The sequence below is a fragment of the Perna viridis genome, chromosome 3 (genome assembly GCF_037379345.1).
Source record: "Perna viridis isolate PV_CMFRI_1.1 ecotype Kerala chromosome 3, ASM3737934v1, whole genome shotgun sequence".
Taxonomy (NCBI): Eukaryota; Metazoa; Mollusca; class Bivalvia; order Mytilida; family Mytilidae; genus Perna; species Perna viridis.
Window position 1 is genome coordinate 21,434,224 of NC_142447.1, and position 19,039 is coordinate 21,453,262.

At 31.8% G+C, this 19,039-nt stretch overlaps 1 protein-coding gene across 11 annotated transcripts in view; it reads left to right on the forward strand.

The window, feature by feature from the left end:
• Positions 1-11,144, forward strand: part of LOC148621416 (MAM domain-containing glycosylphosphatidylinositol anchor protein 1-like) — a 73,958-nt gene extending 62,814 nt beyond the window's left edge. For 10 of the 11 annotated variants that reach the window (XM_088575759.1, XM_088575758.1, XM_088575760.1 and 7 more), the window contains 6 exons: positions 2,123-2,241; positions 3,218-3,434; positions 5,243-5,266; positions 5,532-5,846; positions 8,681-8,707; positions 10,671-11,144. In XM_088575759.1, coding sequence (XP_088431885.1) covers positions 2,123-2,241; positions 3,218-3,434; positions 5,243-5,266; positions 5,532-5,846; positions 8,681-8,707; positions 10,671-10,792 — 824 coding nt within the window. In that variant the 3' untranslated portion in view covers positions 10,793-11,144. The remainder of the gene's footprint in view (positions 1-2,122; positions 2,242-3,217; positions 3,435-5,242; positions 5,267-5,531; positions 5,847-8,680; positions 8,708-10,670) is intronic. The other variant, XM_088575769.1, reaches the window with a different exon arrangement.
• The last annotated feature ends 7,895 nt before the right edge of the window (positions 11,145-19,039 follow it).

Consider the following 19,039-nt stretch of genomic DNA (forward strand, 5'->3'; position numbering starts at 1 on the left):
TTAGATATTTTCTTTTCGACTCACTGCAAAATATTTCCATCTATTTAAACGTTAAAACTTATAATCATGTGTGAAAATAGAGCAATTTTAAAACCATGGAGTGTCAAATATGTTCTAGACAATTATTTTAGTGCACGCATGATTATTCTGTTATTACTGTTACGCCAACTCCATTTGAACGTTCTTCGCGTTCAATTTTGTGAAGTTTAATGAGCAACTCGGCGGGTGTTTCTAGAAAAGCAGAGGACACCTTCCCTACCGGTGCACCTGGTCCATGCTCCCAGTTTATAGTGGAGTCCGAGTTGCTCATTTACTTTTGTTACTTTGTATGTATGATTTTAGTTACTTTATGTTCTTTGTTGTGTGTGTCTGTTTTCCATGTCTGGTCTTTGTCCCTGGATTACGTTCTTTTGATTACCGCTATAACCTTGGTTCCTTTGATTACTCTTTGATTACTGCTAGAACCTTGGTTCCCTTGATTACTCTTTAAAGACAATTCAACATCAAATGTATAAATTGAAAGTGAAATACCATCGTTCAAAGGATCTGTACTTTTCGAAACCTATAACCTGGAATTCGTCATCTGTCAATTTAAATCCCACTGCGACAATAGAAGAAAATTGAATGAATCATTTTCTAATCGACATATTGAATAAAATAATTTTCTAAGGTTAAGTGGGTGATGTTTTATGAAATGAATTATCTCCTTACTTTCTATTACATAAATACATTTTATTTGTTATTTCCCTATTACATTTACGAAATTATAGACGAAAGGCTTAAAGCTAGAATACTGCATAAAGTTTTAGAGAAAATATGTTCTCTTTTAACAGAAATAGTCAAAGACTGGTATATGTCGTATGTCAATAGGAATCCCTGTGCAACAGAAGTAGGAAATTGAATAGATCTTGATTCTATTTTGTCTGTTGTGATGACGTGAAACCATCCTGGAAGACTTAATTGTTGTTCACACTGCTCTAATTCAATTTCGTTAATGGTCCTTATCAGATAAATTAATTTCTTATGTTTTGCTATTGTTTAAATTTTATTGTTGAAATTCTCTAATTTGAACTTTGTTTTTTTTTAGTCAAATCATAATTTATATTGGATTTCTTTAAATCTTTAAAAGTCGGTATAAAATGAGTTTTGATGGTCTGAGTTACGTTTTGAAAAAAATGATATTGTCGGGTCCGCCTCTAATAGTTCTGAATACAATAATGTGAAGAACCTGTAAATTGATGCTATTAGTCTGTTCCCTTCCTTCAGGATCAAGCAAATAAAACTATCTTCACATTGCAGTGAACATGTTAAACTGAAATCTGTTATTTTCCCATTACAATTCCCAATGCGGCAATACCAGCAAAGTGAATGAATCATTTTTTAATCAGCTGTGATTCATTTCCATGAAAGGTGTTGATGTAGAAAATACCCGGATGATTGACTAGAGATAGAGTCATTACACCTTACGTATTTTCCTTAGATAACACTAAATTACCATATAACTGTACCAACCTTTTTAAAATCAGACAGAGGGTAATTTGTGTATGTCACAACTCACATTATTTACGTTTATTTTCTATTTAGAATCTATTACAAACCACCTAACCAGTCCTAGTTTGTCCTTCGATTGTTGCACTTATAAAGATTGTACATGACATTGGAGCTCTGCAAGAGAAATCTTTATTTCCTTTGATTATTTCTGTTGGAGTGAATGTATGTTTTTTTTTTTTTTTAAATAAAAAAGATCTGTAAAAGAAAACCTATAGTTATGTTAAAATATGGTTTGATGGGTTTTCCTGCTTCATGAGTCACCTCTTCAATTGTCAGTACCTGACTTTGATATGCATTTGGACTTAAAAATTAACAATAAAACATTAAATCTATTTTTCCACAATAGTACGTGGACATATTATAGTTAAAGTATATTATAGTAAGTATACATCATATTTTACGCTTAAATATCTTGCCAAAACATCTATGACTGTTTCAATAAAGTTTAAAATGCCTATTACTATACATACTTATGTGTCGTTTTTGTTATTTATGACGGTTACGATTGCTGGTTTTATTATGCTTTACTTCACATTATTCCCTATGTTTTCATAAGTTTTCTATTCTCTAGGTGCGGCCATTAAGAGACAGCTGATCCCGTCCTTTATATCGACGCCAAGGGAATATGTAGTATACACAGGTGACACTGCTGTGCTTAAATGTGTGGTCAGAAATTCGGGCACGAGATCGGTATGTATTACAGTGATGTGAATTTAAGATGGGAACTACTTGATAGTATCATAAAACAAAAACAAAGCACCATGATATTTTTGTTCAAGTGCAAAACAAACCATAAAAAATGCAAAAAAACTTTCAAATTTCTGTTATTTCTTTCAGAGTTGCTTTCAGAGTTACAGGGTTTTCTTGAATCACATAACAAAATAGTTAATGTCCCAGAAGTTCAAAAAAGAAAGATTGGTAAGATGTTGCCTTTCAGTACTCGCGTCTCTATTTTATTTCAAATCAAGACAAATTGTCTATAGGATTACTAAAGGCCGCTCTGCAACTTATCAAGTTACCACACTCTGCTCTTTCTTCGACTAATTTTGGTCTAGAGGGTAATTGATTTGACATAATTAGATCGGGAAACGTTTGCTGTTAAATGTCTGGAACATGCTTCTACGGCTTATTTCATTTGATGAACGCGTTTATTTTTCAGGCTAGATATTTATCAAAAAATATATTTTCAATCATTTTGTTTATAGAATGAGAACTAGATCACCTAGACATTTCAACATTGAAATCTTCACTCTGATTTTAAGCTTAATAAAGTCCTAATTGGGTTATTTCCGATGTATCATTTTTTAAATTACGAATTATAAAATTTGAGTGCTTAGAGGTAAAAGAATAGATTTTTCCCCGTAATTGAACTTAAGGCCTGTTGTTAAGCAATTTTGACCTTTCACAATATTCAAGGTTGTTTGCTGTGAAAATCAAGACCATTTACGTTTCATACCGGAGCTATGCTATGTCTTTTTGGTATAAAAGTGATATCAGTCAAAGGCTCAAATATCCCAAGCATCGGCCACCGTCCAGCCCTTTTTCTCCTATTGTATAATTTAACATTTTTGTGTACCATGTTTCCGCTTTGAATGTATTGTAAATTGTTTGAGTAAGAGGGCTGAACTTTAGTAATCGATTATTTTTACAACTATTTATACTGTAGGTGTCATGGCGAAAGGTATCTGAAGATTTCCCATTGACAATTGGAAGTATGATGTATGCCCAACGCAATGGAATGAGTGTAGATTTTCACGAAAAAGGACATATGACAAATAGTTCGTTAATAATAAAGCGTGCAAAACCTCACCATTCAGGGATTTACGAGTGTCAAATCAGTTCCACTGACGTTTATACATATCGTGTTCATTTGAACGTTCTTCGTAAGTATATTATGACAAATGAATACGATTAATACTTTATTAGTATGAAGCAAATTTTCTCCCATGCATGATAAAGCGCTAATAAGCGGTTAATTTTTAAACTTCAAATATCAAAACAGTTAATACTATTCACAACAAAAATATTTTGAAATAAACTTTAAATTTGCGTGGCGTCTGATATCGTTGCTATTGGTTTTTCACTTTTTAGAAAAAATGAGTTTTATGCATCTATATCGTGTGAACGCTCTCAGTTTTCCACGTTTATGATAGTTATTTTGTAGGTTTGTACATTTAATATAGTTTAACATCACACTTCAAATCAAAGCAGTCTTTAAGCTTTTAAACATCAACCGGATATTTATATTTGAAATATAAATGACACCAAGAAACTAAACCTGCCAACTTGAAGTTTTAGTCATTGATCGCAGTTATAAATGCCTTGCTTTCAGATAATATTTGTAAATTCCAACCTAAACGTTAAGGTTTACATGATTTTGGATTACGAATATATATCAAAATTAAGCAGAAAATGGTACATTGTTATACATGCTCTGAGGTGCCGTGCAATTGTTTTTGTCTGATGTATCATTGCACTATTAAAATACAAGATTTTTTGACATTGTAAAAAGATCGTGTACCAAAGTAAGCTTGTTCCATATATGATAAATACAATTTCAATTAATAAGCGCAGACACCTCTGAAAGGAAGATGCTGTTTACACTATAATTAGAAACTTTTGATTCTTTAGACTAATTTGTTGTAAGTGTGTTGTAACTTCTATATTTACTACTTAAATGACTATGCATTGCGTGAAAGATTCAACAGTCCATGGTTTTGTCTCGAAAGAAGCGATTAATAAAAAAGAAAACAATTTTCGTTTTAAATATGATCGATAAGATCCTTTGGATTTTTCTGTTTGTTCACTTTAGTAATTCATTCACTGGTGCAAGTATTTTTCGAAATCACAAATGTTTTTTTTTTTGCAAAATGTTTTGTCCTGCCTCGCTCGAAGAGCGTGATTTTCTTAATCATATAAAAATCGCTTCAAAAGTTATATAGCGTGTGTTCGTAATCGTTTTATCGTCAACTTAAAGCATTTTTGTAATACCAAAGGTCATTTTTTATCTTTGTTCTACATTTATGTTAAATTGAAAGTAAAATTTGACCATTTAAATTCGAATGTCGCCTAGTTATTTTTTGTCCTTGCTATATATTATTCAATAAATTAGTCTGTTTCTTTACTACATCTTTCGTTTTTGCTGTTGACAGTGGTGTCGTTGCATTCAAAGTTCAAACAGATATCACCGTGTTAGACGATCAATAATTTATCGATCATTATTATTATTTCATTTCTATTGGATCCCTTGATTACTTTTCCATTGCTAATTAATAATGTATTCTTTTTCGTTTTGTATTATTTGAATCGTGTATTGTAGACCAATCAACGTTAATGACGTCACTGTACAAGTTTGTAGAAATAACCTTTGAGAGTCGTCCAATAAGAATGCTTCTTCGCATATCAAATTGAATTCTAAAAATGTGCATTCTTCTAAATACTCGACTTTACGACAAACCTGGAAAATTCTAAGAATCAAACCTGAAAAGTACTAATTACTTGAATCGGTCCATCGTCTTACAAACTTAAGAACAAATATATTATTTTTTGTTTTTGACGTGATGCTTTTGCAATATATTCTATCTGTCTTTTTCACACAAAAGAAAATGATTGAAGATTAATGTATAATTGATTCCCTGGACACTTTATTTAATTATCTTTTCAGTTATATCTGTTTTTATCTTTTTTTCAGAACAAAAACGGGTTATAGAACCTTGTAAGTATTTTGAATTTTTAATGAAGTTTTGTCCTATATTCTTTTAAATTCTTTGCTCACAGTTTTCTATTTTTCTTTGTCTCATCTATAGATCGATAGGTTTAAAACAAAGGAAACCCAACAGTTTTGTTAAAATTCTAAACCAATGCGGTATTTCAACAATCAACTTTCTGAAGTGTGTTGCCTTCATCCTTTATTTGAAGGTCTTCTGTATGTTAAACGGCAGCAAGTTAAATAGAGTAAAAGAGGATGTGTCTCTTTTCAGCAATCACGCTTGATGGAACCCTATATCCAAGTCCAATGCAAAAACTGAACTTAACATGTAATGCCACCGGGGCTACCAGAGCCCCTGAGAAAATAGACTGGTTCCATAACGGTACTTTAATTGAGGAACGTAAATGGAACAATAGAGTTTTTATATCAAACTTTATTCCGGAAGATCCGGGTAATTCATTGATAAGCCAGTTGACTATAGAAGGCGTTAAAGCGTCCGATGCTGGAATTTATGTCTGCCGTAGCTTGACACCCAGTTTTAATTCAAATGTCAAAGCAACAAGTGTGATGGTCAATGTTCTCAATGGTAAGTAAATTAATTCATACAAACGTCAATACGAATGGACTTAATTGCAACGTCCTGCACAAATGTCATTTCCGCTAACAATCCTAAATGATATCTGCCTTAAATCGTCGACGCTTCACCCATTAGCGCACAAATACAAACGTCAGTACCGGAAAGACGTGCAATGTCATGTGCATATGCACAGATGTCATTCCCGCTAAAAAAATATCCTTAGTTACCCGTACCATGCATTGTTGAAACGCTACTAATTTATGAGGATTTATTTTTCTGTTGTATGGTCCTTGGTGGATTTCAATTGGTTCTGAATGAAGGGTAAAAACAAAATAACCGAAATAATGAAATCTAGACAATAGTCAAAAATGAATAGTCAACTTGGTGTAGGCAAAACCTCCCGTTCATTTTCTGGTTCCTGTAAGCAGAGGAAAATGGGTGAAATTGGTATACATATAATTGCATATGTTGCAGAAATATCAATATTAATATATGCACGAGTGATGTGATAGCATTCATGGTTATTATACATAAATGTCAGTCGTTATTATAGTACCCTTTTCACGCCTAGAGACAGCAGTACTTAGCATGTTCTCTGAATGTTTAACTTTTACTTGAACTTTTTCTTTCACAACTTCAATATCCGTGGTTTCTTCGTGTTTTGTTTTTTTTTTTCAATGTTTTAATTGTCATTCTAGCTTTCTTGTTTCCTATGTCCTTTTAAAAAACTTTTTGTGCAACTTACTTTAAATTAAATGCTATGGTTTATCGAAAAAAATCCCACACAGATTTCTATTTCTGGCATATTATTAGCAAATTTTTAACCTTTGGAGTCTTTATTTTGAGTTCTTAATGGGTAAAACACAACTATCTTTCCAACTAACCTTTATTAAATAAACTACTCCGTGTTTATTAGCCTCTCCGGTACATACTAAAATGGTTAACTCACTCTGTTTTTTTTACTGTATACGAGCACTAATTCGGATCAAAAAAGGTTAATGGAAGCTTCTCTTAGTCGTCTAATCGGTTATAGTAATTCTAAAACAGCTATTTACTCTCGATGGAGACGATGATGAGCCATTGAATGCGTCGGACATTATTTTGACTGATATATTTTTATTATCTCTGTTGAATTATTTTAACTATTATTAACTATTGCAAATATCTTTGAATTGACATTACAGCGATAAATACTGACACAAAATATTTCCTGATAGGACAAATGCACTTTAGTGTAACTTAAGGAGCTAGACCTAGGTTAATGGACATAAATTTAAAATCATTGGTACGTTGGTGTAAATTATTTTACTTAAATCTGATATAAACATCTAAGTTATTCGGATTTATTTTATTATGCTTCAAATGACTACTTGATAGGCTTTGATGAAACTGGGTATGTTGTATACATGTTACTGATTTCAAGAGTTATGTCCCTTATCATAGGTCTACCTCCTTAGAATACTGAACAGTTTTATCATTACTTCGTTGTATATCTTGTTTTAATTTCAAGAGTTATGTCCCTTATCATAGGTCTACCTCCTTAGAATACTGAACAGTTTTATCATTACTTCGTTGTATATCTTGTTTTAATTTCAAGAGTTACGTCCCTTATCATAGGTCTACCTCCTTAGAATACTGAATATTTTTATCATTACGTCGTTGTATATCTTGTTTTAATGAAAGTGAATTGAAGACAAACGTGTGGTTTAAGAAATAACTCCATTCTATCATTGTTTTACCACGAGCTGGCCATTTATGCCGCAATGTTAAATTCCGATATAAATGGCGAGCCCGTGGTAAAACAATAATAAAATGGAGTTTCCGTGATTTATTTCGATTCTAATATGATTAACTTATTCATATTTTTGAATAGACGTAGCCTATGAGTTGCACATAATGTGGGTCATATGTTTCTCTTTTTTTCAATGATAGTAGTTATAAGACCCAAACTGCTACCATATTCTCCAAAGAAGACAATAGTGGAAAACCATAAATATGGGTTATCCTCTTTAGTATTTCTACCATGATGTAATCTTCCGTCTATGTACTGGATTTCTAAACTCCACAAAAATCCATACAAGCAACGCTACATAAATGGATCTGCTAAATGTACACACCAAACCTCTTTCAAAACTTTTAACTTCTATACTCACGGCTGTCAAAGAGGGTTTCCAATCCTAAAACGACATTTGATACTCCCGTAGTGGTATTAATTCAATATGGATCCTGAAAGATCTTCCTCAATTCAAAATTAAAATCAGAATATAATAGCATTAAAACTTATGATTTTCAACTCTCCATTCTTCTACTCCCCATAGTCAGTTAAAATCCCGAATCAATCGTTGTTACTAAAAATGGTACACCAAGATACAAATATGCAGTTCTTAGTAGCGATTCGTCATACTTTGAAAACAATATTTCAAAATCATCTTCAAAATATACCGAAGATGTTTTCAAAATGCTGGAATGTTATACATGTATTAGTCCAGTGTGATGGACGTGGTTTTTTTTAACAAATGGGAACACATTATCTTACCCGTGCACTTGATTCATTTTTCCAGTGTTTAGTGGAGTCCGATTTTACTTTTGATACTTTGTATGTGTTATTTTGGTTATTTAATGTTCTTTGTTGTGTATATCTGTTTTCCATGTCTTGTCTTTGTCCCTGGAATACAGTCTTTTAATTTCCGCCTGAATCTTGGTTCCCTTGATTACTCTTTTATGGCTGTGGTCTAAAGAGCTTATGAAACACTTCATATTAGAATATTAATTCAAATGTTTTATCTTTACTTGTTTCTTTAATTAGTGTTTATATATAAATATATTCCTTTTTACCTTTACAGCAGAAAAGGACATAATAAAAAGAGAAGGTAAGTAACGGTAGGTTGCTTAAAATAAAAAAAATATATACTTACGTTGCATACTGTTATTTTGGTGCAAAGTGATAATCTGTACATACATTTTCCTCAACTACAAACAAATAAGCTGCATTAACCGTTTTTCTAGCTTCCTAAGAGTTATTTTCAAAGTGTTTTCTTATTTATTTCTTAAAAGCATGATAATTTACAATATGATTATCTTAGCATATCAATTGTTTGAGGGGCTTTGATTTGATACACTTGAATGAAATTTCATTTAACGATATCTGATTCGTCACTCTTGAATTTGCGTCCGGCTAATTCTGATGGAAATTGTGCTTTTTTTCTGATGACATGTATTAGATAATATTTCATTTCGCCGCGCTTTCTATTTCAAGTTCTGAATATAAAGTACGACAAGCCCTATATTTGATATAATTTTGGACTTGACTTGATTTTTGATCGAATTAGTGTTCGGTAATTTTGTTGTAACCCTTATTTCTTCGATATAAATGTTACTCATTATCAAACAACGATATCACAATTATGTCCGGTAGTTTGAGTTGTATTTGAGTAAAATTTATGTAGTTTATTATATCTCTGCACCAAAAATTCGATATGCAGCGTAAATATGGTTTTAAATTTTAAGCAATATGACCTCTTTTGACACCTTTATTAGTTAAGTTTTCAAATAGATACCTATCCTATCTCGCCCCTTCTAGCTATCGTCCTTTTTTTCAATTGCTTAACAAACGCAAAAAAATGAGTACGTTTGACTATGCTTGACTGTAGGCAATGTCTAAATCATATTACAAGATGTTACTAGCAGTTTACAAGTACAACATTTATTTTTTTTATTGTTTTATGTTCTCACATTGATCAAGCATTGCAAGATTGTACTTTTCAACAAAATATGCTCTGGATGGTTGACTTCATAGTACCAATGTTTGTATTTGATTTTAACGATGTTATTTGAAATGCGTTTGATGCAACTCTTAAAAAATGCCTGAAATATAAGTGAATAGAATATAGCCAAAAAAAATCTCAATGGTGCTACTTGTATTATATTGTAAATAGGACTTTAATATGGTTGATCATTATTTTATTTCGAAAATAAATTATTGGAAATTTTTAATGTTAATTAATAAGACTTGTATCACCATGTTAATAGGACTTTAAACTTGCTGATTTTATATCTAGAAGGAAACATTTAGATATCAAAATAGACAAAAGGAACATTGTCAGAGATAACTTTCAAGTTCGTAATTAGATCTTTACTAATTATTTACTAAACGCAACGTCCCTTCATATAATCGTGAACATTTGTTTTCTTGTGCTGAAAATCACGACATGATTATGGGAAGACGGAAACAATAAAATCAAACAAAAGAAAAAAAACAAATTTCACATAGACAAGACACGGAAATGAAAAAGGCTTAAGTACAACTTCAAGGTAAATTTCGTGATGGCTGTTTCGTATTTGTCGCAATGTGAGTAATTAAGTGCTCTCTTCATTACCGCCCCAGTGGTTTCGTGCTATCGAGTGTTTAAGGGTCGAGTTAAAACAAAGACTTTATATTTGGCAATCACTGCTTTTCCGCTAAGCACGTAGCATACAGATGATACAGTGATGACTGGTTAAAGCGGAGACTAAATAATGAGTCCGAATGGGTGATATGCTTATGGGCGCTGTCGGCTGTTGAGTTTGTGGGCTAGCACATAGTGAAAATCTAATACAGAAATGAATGAATACTGTCCTTGTCAAAATTATGGCGGCCCTAGCCATGTCAGATGAAGTGTATGCTCTTTCAAATGGATTATATTAAAACGATATGATTATCAAAGGGATGTTCCATCGTATCCATTAAAAATGTGTAAAATAACAACAAAAAACAAGCTTCTATTCTGTAGTAAAAATTTTAATTTCAGTAGAATTGATGACAGCATTGTCTATTGTATTTTTTTTTTTTTTCAGATAACCAAAAACAAAATACATCACAAAAGTCTCAGCAGGAATCGAATAGATCACTGAAATCCTCAAGTTGTGTTCTTGTTTTGCTAGCTACTGTTTTGTTACAGAGTGTAATCGTAATGTAATGATTCGTGCCTTTGTAAGAATACACGAAGGAAGAACACAGTTGTTTATGAAATCCATTTGTTTTCATACTTCAGCATTCTTATTGTGGTAATCTTTGACATTTATCATTTTTCTCATCTTTTTCTCCGTAAGAATCGATTGCATCATTCTTATTTTTAAAAGTGTTAACACTCGGAGCTATAGAAAATCAAATCACCGAGAAACATAATTGATAAAACGAAGAAACCTGTAAGCGTCAGAGTCAACATGGCCAGTGATATAATTACCACATGTCCTTGTTTTTTCTATTTTTTGTTACTGTCATTTGAATTGTTATTTTTGTTTTAGTAAATTATACCAATCTGATGTTGATACTTGTTTTTGTCATTTTTTACATATTTGAATATTCTATAACATTTAGATGGATTCATGTCTTCTTATTGTTCTTGTTGGGTTACTATACAGAATAAAGAGTCTCCATCTGTAATGAATCTTTTTCCTGAATCAACAGATATTTCTTCTAACGAAGCAACAAGGCACGTCTCTTGCATGCAGTTTCAACTATTTTCTAGTGTTTTCAATTATACGGTTCGTTCACCTTTAGCCACATATTGGTAATACATTAATGGTTGGTAATTTGCCCATACAAAAATATCCTGACCCTTCTTCTATCCAACGTCCCCTTGATTTTTACTTGGTATGCTTGAAAGGGTAGATACATTTGTTCTGGTTAGATGCTAAGAATCTTGTCGCCATTTATTTAGATCATTTTTTCTCAATTTTCGTCAGCTATTTTCAAGTAAAACATGACAGTTAAAATTTTTTTTTTAAATTAAAAAAAAAACAATCTCTAACATTTGCGTATAAATGGTGCCAATGAATATACCAAAGCGTCAAATATGGAACAATTCTGAGAAAATCCATGTGTAAGGCCTAAACGTGAAATCATGTAACAGGATCCAACATCCACGATGTAGGCAATAAAAATAAAACACATGCAAAATTGAAGATAGGGAAAGTAAAAGATATTTGAAGCACCAAAAACTAGAAATTCAAAATTAATTAACAATGGCGTCTTTACCAAAACATGGTAGCTCATGCTAAAAATACGAATTTAAAAGATACAAAAAAATTAATGACAAACAAAAGACATACATTAAAGAATTAGATAACTAAGCGCGTTTTTATTTAGTTCATTTACAAAGATTATAAGTGCAGCGTTCAGAATGATACATTAATTCTATGAAGAGATGCATATAAATTGGGATCAAATCGACCGAGATGAAATAATTAGGAAGACGTATAGCAATAAATGTTGTAGAAAACAATGGCCTAACAGTTGATATGACTTGCCATGTAAAAAAAGTTGCGTACACAAAAGTAAGTAAACACAACTAATCAAAACTTTATGTTTAGTCGTACATGTGGCGGAAAAAAGGTGCAAAGAAAGTGAGTAATTGTCAAATAAATTAACAAGGCCAGACAAATTGTATATTTGGAATCAGATCGCAAATCTAAGATAGATTCTTCCAACTAGTGCACGTCAATATCAATAAAAAAAATATATTTAAAAAAATTTGAAATTTTAAATCTATTCTTTCACCTAATGCATATGATCTTTTTTTCTAAACGTAAACGTCTCTGAAGAAATGACTGCAAACCTCTTCTCTTGACTTTATGTCGACGATGACTACAGATGGAAGTTTTCTAAAAAAAAAAAAAAAAAAATACGCGACGATTTCACACCCCACCCCCTCAATTGTCTAGTATCCCTTTTATTCAATAACAGCCAAACTACTCAATCGTTTGGATTTTTTGTCTTTTAGTTCATACGCTTCCCTAGAAAGTTAAACGACTCACACACAATACTACAGGGACAAAATGTGTTACTTTTAATTAATGTCAAAAGTTTTACAGTCGTTACAATTGGCCATAATGGCGTATCCAATATGAATGAAGAATCTCATCCGTCGTAGATATTCATCCTCATTCGGTGTACTTGGTTTAAGCACCTGAGGCCGTCTCGGTATTTATTAGGGTTTCTGTACTTTGTATTGTTCTGCGAATGACATGTAGGAAATCATGAGAAGATTTTTAACGTACAATTCACATGAAATAGTAATCAAGCATACCACAATATTCTAGCGAAAATCAAAAGAACGCAATTCAGGGACAAAGACCAGACAGGGAAAACAGGCACAACAAAGAACATGAAATAACAAAAATAAAACGTACAGAGAAACATATATAAGTAAATGAGCAACTCGGACTCCATTTAAAACTGAAAGCATGGACCATGTGCACCAGTAGGGCAAGCGTATTCTGCATTTCTAGAAACACCCGTGGAGCTGCTCGTAAAAAGTTGAGTCCGGAAACACAAAAGAGGAAAGGAAAATTATGAAATGTTGAACAAATCGGTTATCATGGTGTATATTGATATACTGTAACGATCTACGAGTTCGTGATTACCTCAATCTTGAAGAAACATAACTCTGTTCTAGAAGTCTAGATGTGAGAATTCTAGCGGGGTGCAAATGTCTGCGCAGTTACGGTAATCATAACGTTTGAGTTGTGAAATGAAAGGTGTTGAAGGGATGTTGCCACGAATTGAAAGTTGACAATATGGAATGAAAAGTCATCGAGTTTGTCGTATAGTGAGGGCAAAAGTTTTCCTTTGCCATTGATCTCAGAGTGTAGATCAAGATAAGAGACTTTACAATGTCTGTAGTATCCTTTATCATAAGTTCTTTAGGGTAGATGCAATGTATAAAACTAGGATTATTAACGATAATACGTTATCTATTTAGCAAAAACTGAGATCAAAGGATCTGGCTAAACGATGTTCTGACTTTAGATCAGGTCAGCTATAAAGTCGACCCCATAACAGTCAATGAATAGGCGAGTAGAGGAGCACAATTTGTTCCAATTGGAATGTCTACCGTTCGTTGAAATGGACAAATAATCTGTCGACCAAAAATTCCAGCATTTTGAAAACATCTACGATATATTTGGAAGATGATTTGGAATCGTTTGGAGAAAGATTCATTTCTTGTAACATGTCTAATATATAGTGCTTTGAAAATTGTACTCAAAACAATTCAAATCATCTATGATTTTTAAGAAGAAATGAACATGGTTATTTATGATAATGTTTCGATAGCCCCAATAAACAGCCACAAAAAGACTTGTTCATAGAACACTTAATAGAACAGGACAGTTTATTGGGTGAATTAAAAATAAATATGCAGAACCAATTGTATATTGTTTTGTGTAGATTAATCCAAATCAAACTTGTATGCAGCAAAATTCGAAAAGCCAAAGCATATTACAAGATTGATGCAAAACGTCAACATGATTTAATAACGCTTCAGGAAATAAAGTACTTGCCAACAAAAACGTGATGTAGAAGTCAATGGGAGACAACCCAGATGAGGCAAAAACAAATTAATCTTAATTTTACACTCAATTATAGTTTAGAATAACCGAACATGTGTTAGGAATAGTTACGTAATAGAGATACATGACTAACTTTTACTTTCTAAAAAAAAAAGCAGTAACATATATTACTGCTATTAATTCAGAGAATAGATACGTCCACGCATTGTTAGATTTTTTTTTTCAATAAGTATTTTCTTCTTCTGTTCCCGAGGTGTACGAGAATCGTAATTGGTTCTGTTCTATGAAGCCTGTCACTTAACTCAATATCACAAGTCACTCAACTGGTTATTTCACCAGATTTTTTCAGTTAATACTTATAACCAATAAGACTGTCGGTGATGAATGTTTTGTTATAGTGTATTCATATGTGAATACTTTATATACTTTATACTCAGGAAAATAATTGCATACAGTGGTAAAATGGATTACCAAATAAACCAATGAATTCAAACCAATTTTACTCATAGACAGGACGATGTATTAAATCAAAGTTTTGTCAGGTCAACATTACAGTAGAAATAAAAAGAAACACATCATATTCATGTAGTTAATATGAAATTAATTTAAAATGAATTTTCTCTTGAATTTAACTTGTTGCGTTTCAAATTCGTGTGAATTAAACGTGAATATCAAGTAAATATTTAACAAATCATGTGAATTTAACGTCAAACAAAAATCACGTGAATTTTAAGATGAACCATTTTTTATAGTGTATAGTAAGGACAAACATGAAAATGGAAAAAATACATTTTGCATGCACCATGAAAACTAATTTATTCAACGGGTCATAGTTTTGCGCGTCATTTAGCTTTCGTTTTGAATTGTATACAGTTATGGCATAAAAAGTCAGTTACAGTATGACGATGTTGTCGAAATCTGCAAATGCTTTCAAATTTGCAGAGGAATGAACCAACCAAAACCAGCATTGTTATGCCTTTTGCCACTATTAGTTTCCCTTCACTATTTACCCTATAATTTTGCTGTGAATAGATTCTTAATGCTTGATGTCAGTTTATGTAGTTCAGATTGCTATTCCTTTCAGTAATTTTTTATCTCGAATGTTCGTTTCAGCCTTTTCATCTTCAATTTAAGCCATCAATAAGTTAGCGTATTGGCAGTAAAGTGTCAAATTGTCCTTTCGTCACAACTATTGTCATTCAATATATTTTGATCATCTGTATAAAAACAAAGTTTTACCACTGCAAGAACAACTTTATTTGAATGAGCAGCTAACTGTGAAAGTAATTTGAGTGAGTTTGTATGTTAATATCATTTTTATTTTGGCAAAGCATTTCAAAGACAATAGCTTTTGTTGTTCCGTTCAGACATGTTAAACCAAAATAGTGACATGGCCATTAATGTTATAAGACTTTTATTACTTTACAAGATGGAAAGTCGAGAAAATTGTTATTGATATGGTATTTAACGTTCTTGGCCACTCTTACGAGACTCGCATTGGTGGCTGAAATGATGTTGCCAGCTTTTGTTTCGAAAAAAAAAACAATATATAAAGGGACTTATGATTTGGTAATATCTACCACTAGCCAAAGTGATGGCGATCTTTCAAAAGTAAATAAGCAACTCGGACTCCACTGAAAACTGCGAGCATGGACCGGGTGCACCGGTTCGGTAAGGGTCCTCTGCTTTCCGCTTAGTGCGATTGACTTTAATGACGTCACAGTGTCCAAGCAAGTTATACGAAATAACTTGCCTTGCTCAAAGAAATTCAACCAGTCAGGAATCTCTTTTCAAATCAAATCAATTTATGTGTATTTAAATCTTTGATCCTAAACTCGTCATTGATTTAGAAAAATCTATAATGACATATGATGTGATTCTTAAATAGATATCAGTTTTAATTAGTATCTTCTTTCCATTAGTTTTTTTTCTGTATGAACTACAGCTTTTGTAAATTATGGGCACACTTTCCTAAATTCTTCATTACTGTTTAATGACAATTTGTACGAAAATATAGCAGTAACTATGTATTGGAATATTTCGATTTTTTACATATATTTTTTTTTAATATCATTTGATGTTCGTTAGATAAAAGTCGGGTTTTTAAGCTTTTAACTTTGAAGAATATTCGATTGTTTGTTGTTTGTGCAAAGTACATTCAATATTTCGCTAATATGATAAAAATTGATGCATCAAAAAAAAATTCTTTGACCAATTCAAACATTTTACTAAATCCAAATATTTGATAAATTCACTATGCATGAATGCATGCTATTAAGTGAAATACAAATTAATAGTTTCACATTTCCGTTTTGAATTGCTTTACAACAAAGAGGCATTTTCCTCTAACATTTCAATTCAGAAACATTGTAGTGAATAATAAAAGAAATATGCTTTCAAAGTTTTAGAAAAAAAAACAATACGAACATAAAATATCGTTCGATCATTGTTATCTACATAATTGATATGGTTGATTATTATCTGCAGAACAATTTACAAATTTGTCAAGTTAGAAATATAATTAAGAAGAACTTCTCAGTACAAAACAAAATGAATATCACAAAATATTTCGAAATAGTAATGATTGGTTCCTCGAAATAATGATTAAATAGTATTTGCTTTCAAAGAATAGAATGTTTCATCGAGACAGATATCATTTGTCATTGTAAAACTTCAGAATAAATTGAAACTTTCTGTTTAGATAATTTTGCTTTTTCTTCCTTTCAAGAACATCACAGCTATTCAGTTTTTTCCAAAAACGGATATGAAAGCTTTATCATAAGGCAGACATCGTCTGGAATACTGAATTAAAGAAAATTAAACTTACTCATTAATAATATCTTTGTAGCAATCAACCTCGTTGTAAATTGATTCGGAAAAGTAATTTTTGCCACCATATATTTGCTAATAAAGATAACTCGATGGATGTAATAAGATACATCGTCCCGCGTGAGCGTTTTCTTTTCTTTTCCTCTGTGATTTTCGTTTTGGGTTTTTTAATGTTGTCTAAGTTTTTTATTATTATTATTTCATTAAAATTTTAAAATTTCACCCTTGAATTCCTTTGCGGAATCTGTCGCGTTTTGTTATCATGTTAACTACTGTTTGTTTGACCGGTGCACCTGGTCCATGTTCTGGGCTCTATCCCTTGATTGTATTCTTTTCATTTCTGCTGTAATCTTTGTTCCCTTGGTTACTCTTTCTAATACATAGATACATGTAAAGCAGCTATCTCATAATTACTTCAGCTCATGAGTAGAAAAAATATAAAACATTTAAATTCCAATACTTTTTTGTTACACGCAGCTCCTTTAATGTTGATATAATTGATATCTAAATATCATGCTCGGTTTTTACTAATTATGAGATTAAGTCAAAAGGTTCTTTTATCGCGCAAAAAATCTTATATGGATTCAAATTTTATATGTGCAATTATATATGCAACTTGGGATATTTTGAGTAGATGAAAGAAAGAAAGAGCAGTATATTTTAATATTTCAATAATCATTAACCGAACGCAATATTTCAGACTTTGTAGACAAAATCGTCACATGAACTTAGATATTAGGAACATGTCGTAATTTATTAAAAATCAAATAAAAGAGAAAAATATATTAAAGGAATATGGAGGTTTTTGATTTGTTGAATCGAAAATAATGATCAGTTTTAGGACTTGAAACTCTCGTTGTCGATTTAGTTTACATCAATATGATGCAGTTGTTTAAATTTTATATTTTGTGCTACGGCTAATTTTCATATGGTGTAAATATAGTTTAGCATCATATTTTCGCCATCTAATTTACACAAAAGAGGATTTTGTTAAAATGAATGTGGATATACGATATAAACAGACATTTCGTTTGCTTTTGAATGGAAGTGAACGACCCATTTACGAGAATTCAGAGGGTTACGTAACTTTCCAGCCCTATTGTCAACGACGAAATACAGTTTAGTTTTACGTTTCTATATACAAAAATGTAGATAATTTCTTCAACTATTTGAGGTTTACTCTACCTACTTTGATTCCAAGATCAGTAAACTAGCGTTTGTCCGCGTCAAATCAGACCAATTTACACAAGTTATAAGCACAGTAACCTTTACGACCGCATAGATGGATTGTTCTATCGTTACAGAAGTTGTAAAGAGACAAAAAAATATTGTCACAATGATTTCTCTTAAGAAATACAGCATTGTTGTCATGGAACTTGACGACAGGATCGGAATAAATGTTTAACCAATGATATTACATTTCCCGAAAGGAAATTAATTTTCTAGTTAATTTTAATCATTAAAATATATTTTTGTAGTGTCAAGTCAACAAAAGATTTTAGAAGATTGTCTAGTTCTATTTAGAAACCTACTACCATTATTTACACATCATATTACGCAATTGTATTGCATGGCTCTTTTCAATAACAAGAGGCTCCCAGGGGCCTAATTTGCTCACCTGGTTAAAGTTTGTATTTCAAGGGTAATAAAGTTAACAAGGAGATGTCCAACAATTTTGACTTAGAAGACTTTGGTAGGACTTATCACAAGGATCATTTCAGCAATTGAAAGTTTCTTTCTATCTATAATAGGTTTCAAGGTATTGGCTGAAAACTAAAAAAAACATCTTTCAAGGGCAATAACTCTTACAAGAAGTCGACTGACAACTTTGATCCCTGAAGACCTTTGAAGGCCGTATAATAAGGATCATTTCAGCAATTGAAAGAGTTTGGCTAAACCTAACGGTTTTGAGATATATGCGAAAAACTACTGTCTGAGCCCTATGTTCTACTACTAATGGGGGCCTTGTTTTTTGATGGATCAAAAATCCCCACATCAGTTCTATGCAAGATATCACAAGGAACATTCATATCAAATTTGGT